At 49.2% G+C, this 19,118-nt stretch overlaps 1 protein-coding gene across 7 annotated transcripts in view; it reads right to left on the reverse strand.

Annotated features, from left to right (window-relative positions):
• Ttc13 (tetratricopeptide repeat domain 13) overlaps positions 1-19,118 on the reverse strand; it is a 59,885-nt gene that overhangs the window by 17,980 nt on the left and 22,787 nt on the right. For 2 of the 7 annotated variants that reach the window (XM_038312575.1, XM_038312574.1), the window contains exons 5-11: positions 13,648-13,713; positions 12,158-12,250; positions 9,776-9,892; positions 8,952-9,062; positions 3,833-3,915; positions 2,990-3,131; positions 2,425-2,599 (exon numbers count right to left, since the gene is read on the reverse strand). In XM_038312575.1, coding sequence (XP_038168503.1) covers positions 2,425-2,599; positions 2,990-3,131; positions 3,833-3,915; positions 8,952-9,062; positions 9,776-9,892; positions 12,158-12,250; positions 13,648-13,713 — 787 coding nt within the window. The remainder of the gene's footprint in view (positions 1-2,424; positions 2,600-2,989; positions 3,132-3,832; positions 3,916-8,951; positions 9,063-9,775; positions 9,893-12,157; positions 12,251-13,647; positions 13,714-19,118) is intronic. The other 5 variants (XM_038312578.1, XM_038312577.1, XM_038312580.1 and 2 more) reach the window with 3 other exon arrangements.

A 19,118-nucleotide genomic window follows, 5' to 3' on the forward strand; every position in this document is an offset into this window, starting at 1 on the left:
CTTGGGACAACATGCATGTATCGATCTATTTTTCTTCAACTATAATGTCTATGAAGTTCAAATTCTGATCAAGTATGGCTAATAAAAGATTAGCATTCAAACTGAAATGTTCTATGATCGCAAAATACAACTCAGACATTAAAGACCTAGAGCAAAAATCATGGAATGTAAAATTTTAAAAATATTTTGATTATTTTTAAAAATTGTGTATGCATGTGTGCGTGCATATGTGCATGCATGCATGTGTGTGCGTGCATGTGCATGCATGTGTTTGTGTGTGTGTGTGTACATGTGTGTGTATCTGAATGTGGATATATTCATATGAGTGCAGGTGCCCTTGGCGAACAGAGACGTTGGATCCTCCTGGAGCTCAGTACAAGCGTTCTGAGTTGCCACATGTGGTTGCTGGGATCCACACTTGGGTCCTCTTAACCAGTGAGCCGTCTCCCCATCCCCAAACCATAGCATCCCTAAGGAGGCTGAGACAGGAGGATCACCATGAGTTCTAAGCCAGCTTGGGCTACAAGATGAGGATGCTACCTCAGAAAGACCAAAAAATTAATTTAAAAAGTCTAATGAATAGTTTTCTATTAATTTTATCCTGAATTAAAATTTTAGATACAGTGAATAAAATAAAATATATCATTAAAATGAACTCCACCCACTTGTTCTTTCAATTAATTTAAATATTTTTTCATTTTTACCTATTTGAGGGTTGGCATGTGTGTGCTATAGTATGTGTGTGCAAATCTGAGGACAATCTGTGGGATTCAATTTTTTCTTTCCAACAGGTGGGTCCTGGAGATTGAACTCAGGTCGACAGGCTTGGTGGCAATTGTCTTCACTCACTGAGCCATCTTGCAGGTCTTACGCTTTTATGTTTTAATATGGCTATTACTAACTTAAAATTATATACATGGATTGTATCTTTTTTCTATTTTACAATAATGTTCTCAAGGGCTAATGAAAACAAAGGCAAAATATGTGGTTATGAGACACCAAAAAACCTTCCTAAATAAATGGGAAAATAATGTATGTGCATACTGGAAGATACACGTGTGTACTGCTGGAGGATACACGTGTGTGCTGCTGGAAGATACACGTGTGTGCAGGCTGGAAGATGTATGTATGTGCTGGCTGTTTTCTGTCAACTTGACACAAGCCTAGAAATATCTGGGAAGAAGGAATCTTAACTGAGAAAATGTCACCATAACACCAGCCTGTAGGCAAGTCTGCTTGGCATTTTCTTGATTGGCGACTGATGTGGAAGAGCCCCGCCCACTGTGAGCGGTACCGTCCCTGGGCAGGTAGTCCTGAGTGTTTCAGAGAGCAGGCTGAGCAAGCTGCGAGAAGCAAGCCAGTAAGCAGTGTCCCTCCATGGCTTCTGCTTTAATTCTTGCCTCAAGGTTCCTGCCCTGACTTCTTTCAGTGATGGACTCTAACATCTAAATGTGCAAATAAACCTTTCCCTCACAAGTTGCTTTTGGTCATGGTGTTTTATCACAGAAATAGAAATCCTAAGACAATGTGCATGTGTGCTGGAAGACATATGTACACACCGGAAGGTGTGTGTGTGTGTAAACAAATACAGGAAGATTCATGTGTGAACATAGAGGATGTGTATGTCTGTGTACACTGGAAGATGTGTATGTATATAAAAGATGTTTATATGAGTGTATCTGAAGGTGTGTGTTTTGTGTGTGTGTAGAAATATTTGTGTGTAAGTGTATAGGAAGATGTGTGTGTACACAGGATGATGTGTGTGTCTACATAAGGTGTGTTAGTGTGTATATGTCTGTGTGTATATACAGAAAGATGTGTGTATAAAGTTGTGTCTATATGTATATATATATAGGAAGATGTATGTGTACATAGCAAGATGTGTGTACACATGTAAGATGTGTGTATGCACATATGAAGAAGTGTGTGTAACACAGGAAGAGGTGGGGGGTTGCTGTGGAAGGAATATGTGTACTGGAAGACAGACATGGAGAAAAAGCAAGGCTGTGACTAATTCAGGAATTTCTCCTTTTATCACCACACCGGGTCTCTCTGATACGGGGGTTGTGACAGAACGAAATGAAGATGAGAGATGCCAGGTAACTCTCAACAACGAAAACCCCATGCAGGAAACTTTCCTGCTTCGGTGAGGTGAGAGGGCACGAGACGTACTATCTACAAAGAACCTCACGTCCAACTATAACTGTGTTTTTACTCAGGCCAAGCTCTGGGTTTAGAAGACCTGTAGTAAGGTGGAAAGAACATCAGGGCTGTCTCAGAAGATACTGAGGCCCTAGTCCCGAAACCTCCAGGAGGAAGAGACACTAGAGACAGGAGGCCCACCTTTAACTCCACCATCTCACAAAGCAGCAGGATGCCCACAGCTGGGCATGGAATGGAAAACTCCTGCTGCTTTCTGCTTACCTCGGAGATACTTCACCCTCAAGTACTCGGGGCTAGCCTTCTGGCCGGGGAGAGGGTCGTTCAGCATAACTTTTGTTTGTGCTTTAATTCCTTCATAAAACTGTCCCATTGCCACGTGGCTCAGCCCCTTCATGTACTGGCACACTTCGTTGTATGGTTCCAACTGAAGGCAACGCTACATTGAAGACAAAAGGCTGCATTAGTGTGCATCATGGGCTAGGGCAGCTTTTCCTTTAGTCCAGAAGCTCTCCTTCCAGGCGGAGCCAAACTACATGTAAGTTCTAAATCAGTCTAGAGGCCAAAGCAAAGCCCCCTCCCTCCTTCTCCCTCTCCCACCCCCTTCTCGACAGGGTCTCATCCAGACAACTATGCTGGCCTAGAACTCGCTATGTAGATCAGGCTGGCCTTGAACTCACCAAGAGCTGCCTGCCTCTGCCCCCCAAGTGCTGGGATTAAAGGAGTACACCATGCCCAGATTCCTCTTTTTTGTGTGTGTGGCATGTGCAGGTACTTATGGTTCTTCCAGCAAGAACCCCAGCTACAGCTGTCTGCCGGTGAGGCTCACCTTGAAGTTCTTCAGAGCCTCCTGCAGGCTGCCATGGTGATAGAGCATCATCCCTCGGAGCTGCAGGGTCTGCACATGGTTCTGGTTGAGCAGCAGGGCCTTCTGGAAGCTCTCAGTGGCTGCTTCAAAATTGCCCAGCTCTCTAAGGATTGAACAACTGTAGTGAGCTCTGGCGGCGGGTCAGTGATGCTGGCGTGGGAATTCCGCTCTGGGCGGTCCCGAGGGAGGGAAGTGTGTCTCCTGCTACCTGAACACCTCACACACAGATGCGCAGTCTTCACACCACTTAGGAATCTAACACACAGCATTGCAGGTGCTCACGTTTTTGGATTTCTCTAGGAAAAATTAACTTACTGATCTCCAAAACCAAATCACCCTCTGTATGAGGGTGGAATTTCTCTAAGAGCCTTTCCCCTGTAGCCACATGGCTCCTTTACGAGCAAAACAAAGGAAGTCCAGACAGCCAACAGTGGCACACCTCAGCTTTCAAGTCTCGGAGGCTCCTAGCTCATGTGTTCCCACATCAACCATGTCACCTGCCTTTCTGATCAGAGTGAGATTGCCTTTTAAAGTTGAATATTCTAATAGTGAAGCAATGTATAGAACCAAGAGGTGAGGGCCCAGTCACCGCTTCCAGGGCTGGACTGACTTTCCTCCCACACAGCCTGGCAAGTGGCGATGGTGTCTGTCACCCAGCGCTGTCAGTGCCAGGCACGACACTAATCCAGGAATTTATACCCGTACACCACTATGACTATCGTGACCCCGAGGGGCTGGCCCTCAGAGAGCTGTGCCAGCAGGGGTGGCAATTCCTTCGTCTCCTTTCAGCCCACTGTCACTCACCTGTAGGCCTGTCCTAGACTTTTATATGCGTCGATAAAGTCAACTTTCTGTTTCAGAGCTTCCTTGAAGGCCTCAATGGCTTCCTGTGGAGATATGCAGAAAATGAGGCAATCGCATTAACTCCACCTGCGTCACTGAAGGCTTACATACATGCCACACCTGGCTCTGGCAGTTATCTTACATAGGATCAAAAAAAAGTAAGCAATGAATGTGATTCTAACAGTAAAAAAAAGCAATGCATTTCCATAAAAACAGCCTCAGGCTTCCCACTGTGACAGAGCTGCTGCCTTGTCTAACTCAGTAGTGCTGGAGCGGTAACGATTTCACCTTCATAAGAACATCATTTCTTCAATCCGTGACAGCCCAACAAGCAAGGAAACTCAACAGCTCTGTGAGATTATTCAAAATGACAGCTTGCTGCACTCAAACTCAATCAACAAGACAGACAGATATAAACTGCACAAAGGAAAAGCAAAAAAGGCTCCTGAGTTGGCAGTTGGGAGTCTTTAGTTCTACAGGGAAACAGTGAAAGAAAACAGAACAAGGATAGGGCGCTGGGCACAGCTGGGGCAGCACAGCTGCTGGGACGCGGATGAGGACTGGGGCGCTGGGCACAGCTGGGGCAGCACAGCTGCTGGGACGCGGATGAGGACTGGGGCGCTGGGCACAGCTGGGGCAGCACAGCTGCTGGGACGCGGATGAGGACTGGGGCGCTGGGCACAGCTGGGGCAGCACAGCTGCTGGGACGCGGATGAGGACGGGGCGCTGGGCACAGCTGGGGCAGCACAGCTGCTGGGACGCGGATGAGGACTGGGGCGCTGGGCACAGCTGGGGCAGCACAGCTGCTGGGACGCGGATGAGGACTGGGGCGCTGGGCACAGCTGGGGCAGCACAGCTGCTGGGACGCGGATGAGGACTGGGGCGCTGGGCACAGCTGGGGCAGCACAGCTGCTGGGACGCGGATGAGGACTGGGGCGCTGGGCACAGCTGGGGCAGCACAGCTGCTGGGACGCGGATGAGGACTGGGGCGCTGGGCACAGCTGGGGCAGCACAGCTGCTGGGACGCGGATGAGGACGGGGTGCTGGGCACAGCTGGGGCAGCACAGCTGCTGGGACGCGGATGAGGCTAGAATGCTGCAGCCACCAAGAGGAATCCAGAGCACTCTTGCTCATACCCATGTTCTAATGTGAAAACTGCTACTAAAAGGCACCATTCTGGTCAAGAGTAGACAACCTAAAAATGTGTGCCCACTACACCTGCACTCTGATATGATGTTACTGTTACCATACTAGAAAAACATACAGCTGCTTCACATTTCTCCAACAGGACTAAATAGCGCTAAAGTAACCCTGCCACTTCAGGAGAAGGACTTGACTTCAGACAACATCACATCTGTCCCATCAGATGCTGTTAGGAGAGAGCGGCTGGTGTCACATGTCTTGTACATGGCAGGCACTCAATACATATCTGATGACTGGCAGGCAAAAGATGGTCTGCGAACAGCCCAACTGTAGGACTTGAAAAAGGCATCTGTCTCTGTGCCCAGATGTAGAGGGGCGGGGCTGCATGGTCAGAGGGGTTGTTTTCAGGCTCCTGAGGCAAGGGCAGGGAGGATGAGCTGCTAGGGAGCTTCAGCTCTGAGTGGGGCTACTGAAGGGGCCTAGTCCTACACCTTTAGGACTATGATGATACTTCTACTCAGCAAACACATATTGAGCGCCTACTATGTACCCAAGTCAGAGTGAGGAATTGAGGGGTGGGTACAAGATGAGCGAGTCATTACCTCTGTCCTCTAGAACACTCAGTCTAGTTAGAATAGGAAGCCAATTACATAACGGAGTTATTAGCATAAACGTTAGTGAGGCTCTGGGAGTAAAGAGAAGGAAGTGACAGCCGAGTGCTCTAGGGACTGGACAGCAGTGTGAGGAGAGAGCACAAGGCTATGCAGTGCGCAGCTCAGAGCCAGGAATGGTAGGAAATCCGAACAGTGCACACAGGTCTGAGTGGACCAGGACAGCACTGGCTGGTACCCGCGCTGGCCTCGGGGAAGGGACGGTGACAGGGCAGAGCAGCAGGTTGGGGTAGGGCAGGGAACAGGCCCCAGGATGGGTCAGTGGGCACCTGGGCAGGAGATAATGAAAGTTCTAGGTGAGTGTCCCTGGGGACATTTCTGAAGGCAAACAGAGACAGAACCCGGTGGCAGTGAGACGGGAAGATGGGGCAGGGAGTTTCTAGGCAGGGGCAGTAGTGGCCACCACAGGAGTGCGGGAGGACAGCAGGGAGGGGGCGGGGCGTGTTGAGCCTGCAGTGTCTGTGGACATCCAGGGGAGATGCCCAGCGGGCATCTGCTGCCCGCTCCACTTACAGCATGCGTGGACGCCACAGTTCTTCAAAGTCTGAGTCTCTTCAGCTTTTAAGAGTCTTTGGTTTCAGGGTTCCTGTCTAAGCACTGCTCAGCTCCTACCTCAGCTGCCAAAGAGGGACACAGCAGAATCAAGATTTTACGCCATTGGGAACAAGAGACTAGCTCAGACGAGGCAACCTCTAAGTCCGGACACTTCAGAGCCATGGGCTTGGCAGACGCCACCCTCTTCACTCCACCATCCTCACTGGTTACTCCCCAGACAGCTCAAGGTGAAGAGCTTAACATGTCCTTGTGACATGGACTACATGGATGGTGAGTTCTGGCTGCCATGTCGCAAGGGCCCCATCCAGCACAATGGGAAGGTGTGTGTGCCTGCCCAGGTACGGTGGGGCCCACATGAAATCATCTATTAGGAAGCTGAGCCACGAGGGCTACGAGTTGAAGACTGGCTTGGGCTACATAGTCAGGCCCTTTCTGTAACAAAGTACACAAATAAGACATTTTAAAATGCTTAATGTCCTTCCATAAAAGATACTTACATAATAAAGTCACCTACTTAATTACTTTCTAAATTGCCACGGGCCTGACCAGACCCACTTTAAGACTGTCAGCTCAAGGCCACGGCTGAGTCTGATGCTTTGTGCCTGTGGACAGCAGGAGTCATTCTTAGCTCTGTAATTCATTGTCTACGCCTCACGAGGGTGCTGGAGAGACTAGGTGCAACCCTTGGACCTGCTTGGACAGCATGAATAAACCACAAAGAGCCCCCACTTCTCCTCCCACTGTCCCACGCATGTGACTCAGAGCACAGCGGGAGGAGGAGGACCCATTCCCTGGGGGACTTTGAAGGCTCAGAGAATGAAAGCACTGGCCAGGTTATTCGAGATCTGGATGAACCAAGCCAAGCCTCACTCTCCAAGTCTGTCTCAGGAAACTGCCCTGTGCCTATGCCCAGCTTTGTCTAACAAATAGAGTACACTGGCTGGCATAATGCCTTCCTTTAAAAAATATTCATAGCATGGCCTTTTCCATGTCTCTTTTTTTCCTCCGAGGCTGCCTCTGGGAGCAACATGGTGGCCTGAGGCTGTGAGAAAAGATGAAGAACGGCGGGGACTCAGATAGTGGGTGCACAAGGCCCACCAAGGCCTACATCCCTGCGGTAGCTCCACACCTAGGGGAAGTCTTTCTTTTAGACACTCTGGGCACTTGCACATGGGATGTGAGGAACATACAAAGAACTAGCACAATTTTTGTCTTTTGGTTTTCAGTGGGATGGGAGCTTTTAAAAAGCATCTATAAAACACAGATTAAACTTTTCCCGATAAATGAACGATAGTTATACTTTTCTCATACGGAATGCCACTGGATCTGCTGGGGGCTTTGAGAGGAGACAGAGGTCGTGCCTACTTTATGGATATGTAAGAAGCTGAAAGAGCTCAGCTGCATGTCCCGCAGGGTTAGCAGGGGTCAAGCAGGATCACGGCCTGACCCCCAAGGCCATGTGCTCTGCCCGTGACATCAGCTGCCCTGTTATTCCTGAGCACAGGCCACGCAACAAGTACCATCCTCAACACTGAGAACTGGCTGTGGCCTCTGTCCAGACAAACCTGCCATCCTCAAACACACCTGCAGTCCCCTGGGATCCCTGCAGCTACTACAATGCACAGGGCCTCTGGTCCTCTGACAAGACAGTGCAGGGTTTGCGTGGGTTCCATCCTCTTAGCTCTCGGGGTTCTCTGGACGGCCTGTGACAGCCACTGTGACAGGTGGCTGCTGCAGACACTGTCACTGCTTAGGCTTCCCCCTGAGTACTTCAGGGCCATAAGGGGTGGGGGAGGCAAGTCTAAAGACAAACAGCTAATGACCACACAGTACTGCCAGCTCCATGGCAGGACTGTCTGGTGAGCCGAGATGCATGTTCTTCTTGCTGAAGACACTCTCCAACCTGTGTTGACAAAGCTTGTCCCAGTCTTCAACGCTAGACTCACAACCACTGCCACACACAACTGCTTCATCCCACAGAGCACTCTCTACAAAGGCAGCTGGCTGTGTATAGCTCTCAGGCCAGCCCATGTTTCATCTAATGCTTGGATTTTCCTGTACTAGGGTGCCACCCACACTTGAGGCCTTGTGTGGCTCTATGGTCCAGGTAGAAGAGGTAGCAACTCTGTGAAGCCCGCACAGCAGGACCCCCCACAGAGACACAAGGACATGGAAAGGATTGCCCAGCAGGAAGCAGCCCACAACACTTCTCATCAGTGACTTCATTTGTTTACAGGGGCCTACTCTGCGCCTACTGCCCCGGGATCCCTGTCCAGGGTCATACTGGTCATACTGGTCATATCACCAGCCTCAGAAACACCTCCCTCCCACTCCTGTGGACCCAGCAGCTGGGTCAAGTCTCCTCAGTCCCAACAGGACCTGTAAAGGTCTCCTATAAGTCTCCTGTCCTTCTCACCTGGGCCACACTATCAAACCAACTTCTAAATCAGACTTGGTACCCACTATGATTTTTGCCCAAAGCCAAAACACACAGCCCCTCTAGGCCCGTGAGCTGGAGCCAGAGTGCTCAGCACTGCCCCAGAGGAAGACCGATGTCTTCTAGCCACACACACACACACACACACACACACACAAAGAGACCTGTGACATTCCGAGATGCATCAGATGCATCAGATCAATCCCACCGAGTCCTCCCGCTCCCCACCAGCGAAGCAGGCACAGCAGCGCAGGCGCAGGCAGCGCAGCTTCACCTTCAGAAGTCCTCTGTGAAAGAAAGTTAGGCCTTTGTACAGCATGGCTGTGGGCTGGTTTCTGTTCAGCTCTAAGGACTGCTGAAAGTCCTCGTGGGCTGTCGCGTAGTCCTACGGAAAGGAGGAGGAAAGATAAGATTGTGTTTATTAGATGTGGAACGGGCAGAGGGAAAACCCCTAATCGGGTCCTGTGCCCTTGTTGGCCTTGAAAGTAACGCCACTGCGAAGCAGTCCCACCAAACTAGTAGTCCTCGTCCTGCTAACTGGTTTCACAGAGCCTGAATTTTAGGCCTTTTGTCTTGACCATGGGAAAGGTATCATTCCAAACACCAACAAGGCCACCTTTTCTCACACTGGACCCTTGGGAAATGACCAGGCTGTGCTGCATCTTCGCTGTGGTGAGCTGAAGCTCTGGTCTATATAAGTGCAGGGTTAGTTCTGCCAGCTCACGACACCTGTGCCCTGGAGCCACAGTGACAGAAAGAGACTCTGGCTAGACCCCACCCACCTAATCAGGACGGTCTGGGAGCCTCACAGGTTTGGATTACAGCTCTCAGACTGGGAAGCAGACAACCTCAAGTTGTACCTCTAGGTAGGAGCTGTGAACCAAACGGCAACCTTTTCCTGCCAGCCTAGAATTTGATACTGCTGAAGGCCCAAACGTGGAAACACGACTGGCCCTTATTATTCTCGACTGCATTTAATTCCTGTCAAAGGCAATGCTCTCACGGGACACCGACATTAAACTGGACCCAGTTTAGCAGAGAGTGGCTCCTGGAATGGTGGAGAAGTGAGGTGTGGACCAATCGTTATGGGGCAATCACCTCAGATATGAAGTACAAGGTCCCCCGGTGTCGGTACAGCCGTGCTGAGGGCTGAAGCTGAATAGCTTTAGTGAGATCATTTACGGCTTCATTAATTCGTCCCAAAGGGGACAGAATCTAGAAATCCAAAACATGCAATCAGGAAAAGTTCCTACAACCAGCCCTACACTGTCAGAGTTTTAATTTCTCGATTCCGCAGAACCACACACCACTCACCAAGCTCCCTGTAGCAGGCTGCGGCCTACGCCTCATGCACGCACGGGTGGATGCACAGAGGGGCCACTAGGCTCAGTGCAGTGAGAGGAGACAGGGATGTGGGCAAAGCAGTTGCCTTGCTACTGAATCTACTCTGTGCATACCAGATGTGGCTCTCCCCAAAATAAGACCCCCTTTTCTGATGCTATGTTCACTTTTTAAGTAAAAACTTGGCACATGCACATTCAACCACCAGCACAGATGGACATGTCCTGGCAGTTGGTCCTTCATGGTCTCTAGTTCTGCTCCCTATGGGAGTGAAAGATGAAGGATGCTTTCTAGTATCCAGGTGCCCTGTCAGTCCAACTCATCAACCACACTCAGCATCACAGGGGAAACTGTCTGCCCATCTGAAAAGCCCCTTAGAGCCAGCGGTCATTGTGGTCCAGGCAGTATTGACAATACAGATGACAGCCCAACACCCAAAAGGAAGTCAACAAGATCTAAGAAAACCCCAGTGGGTCCCTGTGTTCATGCAACCAAACCCATGCACTTGAGCCCAAGCAATCATCATTCCAGAGATTTCTAACCAGGGTGCTCTAAGAAAGGTCATGTTCACCCTGTGTTACAACTGGTCACTTGCTCTGCAGGAGCTCAGCACAGCCAGGGAGAGCACTTGGGTGGGCCCATTCCAAACATTAGCAGTGGCTTCCAAAGAGAAAAGAAATGGACATACGGCCTGGAACTCATCACAGGGTGGGGTGGAGCTACCATTTGGAAGGAAAGATGCCCTTCTCTACTTTATTAACCCTTAGATAAAAACTATCGCATCTTGGCACAACTGCTAATATCCATTGTAATGGATAAGTTAAATGGTTAAGATATTTTCATCAAATACAGATTATTTCAGGAAATATAAAAGCAACGTGTCTCACAAATTAGTTCTGAGTCAGCCAGGACAGGCTGCAATTTAGCAGAGAAATCATGATGTAGTGACTGCTGACAATGTCATAAATAGCACTGTGTATTTAGATAATGGAAAATTATTGTTCTAATCACCAACACCATTTTAGATAAGCAATCTGTTTTTTCTTTGATGTGCAAAATTTAAAAAATCTGCAAGTCTTAACTAAAATCCTGGTTTATCAGAATCATTTCTTGCAGCCCCAGAGTCCTAAGGGAAATACCAGCAAGCCCACCCGGATTTGGTGGGACCCAGAAAGGTCAGCCCAACCACTATTATACAAGGGCCTCCTGCTGTGGGGGCGGGACTCCAGCCACCTAGCCCAATGGTGAGACCCAAAAGGAACAGCTGAGGAACTACATCACTGAGAAAAATTAGATTAAAAACAATGTAAAAATACTAAGAGACTGAACTAAGACACTACAACTTGAGGATGAGACCTCCAGACACAGTCTTGGAGTGAATGAGCACCCAGGGCTTCATACTTACTTCTTTTCCCTCTTAAGAGAGAAAAAAGTCACCCCATATCAAACAACTGACTCCAGACACAGGTTAGCACACATGACCCCAACAGCCCATCACTACTGCAAGAACACATGGATTTAAAGCCACGAAGGGCATCTTGGCACTCTCCTCTCTCTGGGAACATCCTCCTCCCAAGCAGCCTAGCACACCCATCAGCTTCTGTGCAGGTCACCTACTGACTCCACTGAGCAGACGCTGCAGGCAGCCCTCCCATGCCTCTGTCTCTCCAGCAAAGCTACCTGCTCAGCGTCTACGCAGGCAGTCCACCTCATAGAATACATAGGCAATACACTTGTTCACGCATTCGCTCACTCATCCTCTCCCCGCCCTTCCACACCAGTGCAACAACTGCTTCCAAGGGCTACATACTGCAGGTCGTCCAATCTGCTATCATCAGTTTTGTTAAGTCATTTACATCTGCAATATGGTGAAGGACATCTCTTTAAAGAGCATCCGCTGAAGAAGCAGACAACATAACCACATGTTTTCACACTAAGTATCACTCTCTCGTTGCTTCAAGGGCATCCATCCCTCATCCCTTGTTGTCTAGTAATGGCCACCAACTTCAGGCCTTGGGAACTCGGTAGGAACACAATTCAGCAGAAAGGAGCATTAAACGTTACAATAATAAAATCATAGGAAACGGCTCTGAATTTCAGCTAGTTCAATAACAGAGGGAAAAAGAAAACCACACTCACTTCAGCTCGCTGCTCAAATACCTCTGGACGGTCAGGTTCCAAGGCAATTACTCGGCCCAGTTCAAACAGAGCAAGCTCAGCGTTCTTAATGTCCTTGAAAAGGTATTAGCTTAGTATGAGACACACTGCTGCTTGAACAGCGACAAGATCTTCTGAGACACTAACGATGCAGTCACCAGCGAAGTCGCTGCTCAGAGACGAACACAAACTTCAGTTCTGCAACGCTCTGCCAGGTCTGTTCAAGGGGTGCTGTCAAGCCAGATGCTCAACTCACCCAAGTCCCCACCCTTGAGGAAGGGGCACACTGATCCTGGATGCTTATGTCAAGTTCACAGATGGCAGATACTATCTAAACGTAACCTATCCAACCCGCAGGGTGAACACATGGATGCCAGCCTGGGAATGACACCCGCCAGGGAGTGAGGAACAGGGAAATGCCAAGTGTCGATCAAAACCATGACCAGCCTAGCTAAATTCTCTTGAGCATGTATAGGTTAACTTTAGGCTTGAAAACGCACATTTAAGTTTCTGCTAAAGACAAAAACAAGTTACATGTTGAGCTGCAAAATTTAGACATATGAGGACAGGAAGCAGCGCATATCTGAAGGCTATGTGACAATTTGCCCCTGGCCCCTGCTGACCTATGACTGAAATGGTTTTGTATCCTCAACACCACGGTCACCAGGGCTGTTTGCCCAGTCCCCCATGTCTCAGAAGGGTACAGCTATAACTGTCTTATTAATTTTCTCCAAGCCAGTGTCAGCATAGTAGAATATTTTAAACTTTAATAAATTTTAATTAAAATATTTAATAAAATATTAAAGACTGTTTTCTAATGTTAAAGTTACAGAAATGATGGTTCTCCTCCAGGCGCTATCTCCCATGACGGTCTTTAGCTGGGAGTCTGATAAAGGGTCTGTGGACAACACTCTAAACCTGCTCATCTTAAGGGCGCCCTGCCATTCACTGCGTAGTCTTGGGAAGGCGCTTTCACAGCACGGGGGCTTTTTAATGATCAGGGCTCACTGTCACCTCCACCACCTTCCTCGGGGAAATAAAGGGAAGGACTTGATTGCTTCGGCAAAGACCTTTCCCTATCTGCAAAAAGGATGAAATGTAGCAAATAAAAATAAATGCCACATGCTAAAACCAAACCAAAAGACCCGTGTTCTTCCATCCAACTTGTCACAGCTGTGCATGGATCTCAGGCTGAGGGTCCCCCTGTGGCAACCTCGCCTAGGCTCTGCATTCTCGGGAATGGTCTGGGAACGCAGTTAGACCTCTGGCTTTTCCTGTGGCCAGTTCATCACTGACTTGGAGGACCCGGGGGGCCTGGTTGCCCACCTCTAGCCATGGCACCTGGGGTGATCATCCACCCCTTTCTTGTCTACGTCCTGGCAGAGCTGAGTGGACGAGAAGCAGTTTGGACAAAGGCTGGTGTGCGTCAAGCCCCGTGGGCACGGCGGCAGGCGCGGCTAGAACATACTCACATGTAGGCCCTTCTTTCCATAGGCTATCCCTCGGCCATAAATTGCACTAACCAGATCAGGCTCCTCCTAGTCAGACCAAAACAGAAACACGTCAAAAACTAGAAACAAACAAAACAAAACAAGAGTCAGTTGCTGCTTAAAGCTAAGTAGAACCTCAAGAGACAGCTCTGTAGCGTTACACTCGTGTAACCCCTGGGCAACTCTGCAGTCCAGATCTGAAACCTGCAACCAGACAGCTTGCTGAAGGAGACATGCTGAAGGCTGCAGGGCACTGAAACACAACTAAACTGCCCTGGATGGGAGGCGCCCGGCACTGCCAAGCACTGCAGCTTCCTTCATGGGGCCACCTCAGTACAAACACCACCTTCTCAGCCACTCAACGACTGGCACATCAGCAACTGCATCTCACAGAGAACCTGGGAGCTCAGAAAGTGAGGGGTGTGAGCAGGTGGTTTATAATACCCGTCCCCCAGACAAAGGAAGGGTAGCAATGTGTTCCAGAATGTGCCGAGGACACATGGAGATGAACTATATGACTCTGTAGCCCGCTCTCCCATTCTTCCAGAGCTTAAAATTCAAACAGATCCTTTACCACCTCCAGAGGTGTGGACACCACTTCTGCAGTCCCTCCAAGGCTTTGCCCCTAAGGCTGGAGGCGTGGCCTCTCTTCTGGCTGGGTGGTAGGAATACCTGTCTATGCTGGGCCTCGGCCTCATTCACCTCATTCTTTAATTCTTTGCTACGAGGTCCTGGTGCAACTTGAAGAGCTGTACAGAATTGTCGGGGCTGAGCCCCTCAGAGGGGAATATGCGGCTCAGCTTCCGAGCTAAGACCTGTGTCTGCCCACACTACTGATAGCGAGCACCTCAACATCCACACTGGTGAGTGCAGACAGACGACGGGGACGACGCCCTGCACTCAATGCTTAGGCTGCTGACACAGAGTAGGGACCCACACAGCAATCTGTACACCGCACGCAAAAAGTCACAGAAATTCAGCCCAACAACTGTCCTGCTAGTTTCTCCTGGACCCTTTGGGGAGAAAACAAAAAAGGCAGACCTGTAACACCAGCACTAAGGAGGATGAGGCAGGAGAATCAGAGTTTGAGGCAAACCTGGGCTTTATAGTAAGATCCTAGCTCAAAACAACAAAAAAACAACAACAAACGAAAACTTAAAGAGCCAACAAGAACAAGCACACTTCGGTCATCTCCCATGGCAGCAGCTCCCTTGGGTGCCCTCGTGGTTCCCATGCCATTCTGAGCCTGTCATCTGTGATCCCTTATGCACCTGCATAAAGGCTGTGTGTGTATCCGCTGAGGAGGAGGGGGGCCAGGTCACAGGGACACAGGAGTGCAGGCTGTAATGATATCTGAGAGCAATCACTAGCTCTAGCAGGTGACTACAGACACTGTGTGCACAGGAGAAACTGCAGAACAGCAGCCAGTCTTCTTGCTCCACAAGACCCCGTGTTCCTCAGAGCATGTGTTCCTGTCAGTTATTTTAAACAGACAGAATACACATTTTAAGCAAGACATACCATAGAAAACCAAGAACCAAGCTTTCTTGGTCTCAGGAGAAACTGCAAAGGACACCAAGGACTCTAACCCTCACTAAAACAGGAAGGCAGAGCAAGTGGCTACTGAGTGGGAACAGATATGTGAGAAAGGAAAAGACATGACGTAAGGTAGGAGAAAGCTACCAATGGACCAGAAGGAAAATTGCCTGTCCGCTTTGGCAGAGACTTCCACCTGGAAACAGAATGGAGCAGACAAACAGAAGGGGCCTGGGACACAGCTTACAGAGCTCGCACGAGGCCTGGACCCCCTGCATCTTGGACTCAAACCTAAGACAACATCTCAGTGGACAACAGGCCTAGGCTCAGATTTGGGGTGACTCAAATGTGCCAAACAGTTCTGCAAAGAATAGTTTACTCTAGGAAACCATAAAGTGAATCAGAAACAGGTACAAATAAGCAGTTACCCTACGGATGTGACTGGCCTCTCCTGGAGCTGGGAATGGCTGTCAAGAGTGCCGCCTCAGCCTCCTAAAACCACACACACACACACACACACACACACACACACACGCGCGCGCGCGCGCTCACACACTCGTGCACACATGCATGCGCGTGCACACACATGTACACACATGCATGCGCACACACACGCATATACACACACCATCTTCTGTATTATTCTCTGTGCCCAGATGTCTGGGGTGTGCCACTCCCCTGCGCCATCACCAAACCCCAACAACACTGCATTTCACACTGCCACCCAAGGTGCACATGGGCCCTCCACAGTATGTAACACACATGTACACATACAGACTCACCCGTGTTGCCTACACATGAACACCGCATTGCAGAGCCTGCAGAAACTGGTGCTGGCCTCTGACATTACTGGTCATCTCCCGTCAGAAGACGAGAACTAGTTTCCAGTGACTTCTCCGCAACTAGCCTGGCTGAGGGTGACAGCATCTATTCCCAGGTCACCTGAGACACACCTCAGCCCTGTCCCCAAGAAGCCTCTTCCATCCCGAGATCTATTCTGACTCTTTCCAGGACCCTTGCAAGTGAAACATGCTTTCTCCTCCACTGCATCACATGCTGGGTTGGCATTAGTCATTCAGTCACTTGGAGCTTGCTGCTGCTGAACCAGGTTCCAGCCAGGAGACAATGCATGGCCGCACCACTCCTGCTGTGTGCTAGGATGAGCAAGCAAAGACAACACAGAAGGGGAAGGATTCTGGTCTTCTTAGAACACAGCCAAAGAATTGCAGCAGGAGCAAGGTTACACTGAGGAGTGAGTGTGCCTTCAGGAAGGACGTAAGGACTCCCTAAGAAGGAGAGAGATGCCTGCTCCACTGAGGACAGTGGAGCGTAGGGCTTGGGGGAAGAGCCCAGATCCATAGCTTCAGTTCAAGGCTTGGCTGTAGAGGTGGGAGGAACAGATAAAGGATCATATTGTTCCCGGTGTGACTGCAATACTGGTGAAGGTCAGCCAGAGCTGCAGCATGGCTGGGTGACAGTTTGAGCACAGAGCTGCTGTGAACTCATGAATTCAACTGCAAGGGCATGCAGAGCTGGGTGAATGGATGGGGCTCTGATGTAGGTGTGTCTTTATCTACCTGATGATTTCACTGGTTAATAAAGAAACTGCCTGGCCCATTTGACTGGCCGGCCCTTAGGTGGGTGGAGTAGACAGAACAGGAAGAAGGAAGTGAGGTAGATGGCTCAGTTAGAGGCCACGCCTCTCCTAAGTGAGACAGACTGCCGTGCCTCTCCTCAGGGAGAGAGATGCGATGGAGCCAGCCACCAGGTCAGACGTGCTGAATCTTTCCCGATAAGACACCATTCGTGGTGTTACACAGATTATTAGATATGGGTTAGTCAAGATGTGAGTAAGAGGCTGAAACTAATGGGCCAGGCAGTATTTAAAAGAATACAGTTTCCGTGTAATTATTTTGGGGCATAAACTAGCCAGGTGGCCTGGAGCAGGGCAGTGGGAATGCAGCCCGCAGCTCATTACTACTGGGCTCAGGTGAGGGGCAGAAGAAAAACGTGGAAATCTGAATAAGATAGCTTTTGCAAGCACAAATATAAGTCAAGCACAGCGGAGTACTTGGGAGGTGACGGGGGAATGATCAGGAGGTCAAAGCCAATCTCAACTACGTAACAAATCAAAGGACAGCCTGGATCCCGTTACAAAACACCAAACTAATCAACCACATAGATAAGGAAATAAATACTAAATCCAAGTAGAGCTAGAACCCAAGATGGTGGCTTCTGTCTGCCCCCAGCACCTGGGAGGCTGAGGCAGGAGGATTTCTGCAAGCTGGAGACTTCTTCATAGGGGGAATGGGGAAAAACAAACTAACTAAAGATAAAGAATAAAAGGGAAAGGGGAAGAAAACAGGAAGAAGAGTTTGGCGGGTCTATGGTGGTAGCTCGATGCTGATGCCTGCCCAGCAAGGACCAGAGGCATCCTTGGCACTCTCCCCACCTCTTCAAAAAAGCACAGCAGCCTGAAGCCACATTGAAGATTACATTTTTAAGTCAAGTGATAGTATCACATGACCAACAAATATTAAATTAGAGTCTAGCGTATCTTAGCTGGGCATGGTACTCCAGCACTACAGAGGCTGAGACAAGAGGCTTCCAAGGCCAACCTTGGCTACACAGTTTAAATCTGCCTCAACAATTCAAGCAGGCACACAAACTGAGGGCCTCCGAGAGGATACGGCTCCGGTGTGACGTCATCGTTTTTATCTGCATACTTGTCGCCAGCTGCACAGAACTTGCCCAGAGAGAGTCTAACGGCAGGACAGACTCATCGAGCCACAAACACAAGGCACACGCTGGCCAGCTGGAGAAGTCTCGGGGCGGAGGGATGACATCAGGCTGACAAGGCGCACACTGCCAGCTAGAGAAGTCTGAGTGGGGGGGATGACATCAGGCTGAGGTGTGCTCTGCTAGGCCTGCTCTAACTACAAATGGTGGGATGTGGCTGATGGGCACGGGGCCAGCTGCAGAGTGAACTGTAGCAGACGGAGCTTTGCCATGGGAGCCTCTTGTGAAATGGTCCATGGGAGCCTCTGGCTACCACAGCAGGAACATTTTTATAGCAACAGAGTATTTAAAGCCTTAAAAAAACTGTTGATAAAAGTTGTGGCATTTAAGTACTAACTGAACACAGGCATGCTGACAACTTCCTGTCTTCAGCCACCTTCAGCTGAGCTGCGGGGTGAAGTGTGCCCACATGCAGCCCCACTCAGACCTTTTCTTAAACCCTCCCGAGGTCTGATTATCCCCAGCACTGCAGCCATCCCTGTGAGCAGCTGTGCAGCACTCGGGTTTGCTCTGGTCCACTGAGCCCGACTTTTAAGAAACACTTTGTAGGGGCTGGAGAGATGGCTCAGTGGTTAAGAGCATTGCCTGCTCTTCTAAAGGTCCTGAGTTCAATTCCCAGCAACCACATGGTGGCTCACAACCATCTGTAATGGGGTCTGGTGCCCTCTTCTGGCCTGCAGGCATACACACAGACAGAATATTGTATACATAACAAATAAATAAATAAATAAAAGAAACACTTTGTAACAACACAGTTACAACAACACAGTTTAGTGTTTACTACTCCTAAATTTAAGTACAGATATTATTAGCTTTAAAAATAGATATAACCTTATATATTTACATTATCCATCTTTAGCCTTCAATGTTAACAAAACTTTTATTTATGTAATGTAATAATAACTTTTCTTTAAAGCAACAACAGAAGGAAAAACAGCCCAGCGCGGTGGTACAGCCTTTAATCCTAGCACTGGGGAGCAGACCTTTGTGAGTTCGAGGCCAGTCTGCTCTACAAAGTAAGTTCAGGACAGCCAGGGCTGTTACACAGAAAAACCTTGTCTCAAAAAACCGAAACAAAACAAAACACATTATCTCTAAAAATAAGTTGGAATCAGGGC

Source organism: Arvicola amphibius, chromosome 15 (genome assembly GCF_903992535.2).
Source record: "Arvicola amphibius chromosome 15, mArvAmp1.2, whole genome shotgun sequence".
Lineage (NCBI taxonomy): Eukaryota > Metazoa > Chordata > Mammalia > Rodentia > Cricetidae > Arvicola > Arvicola amphibius.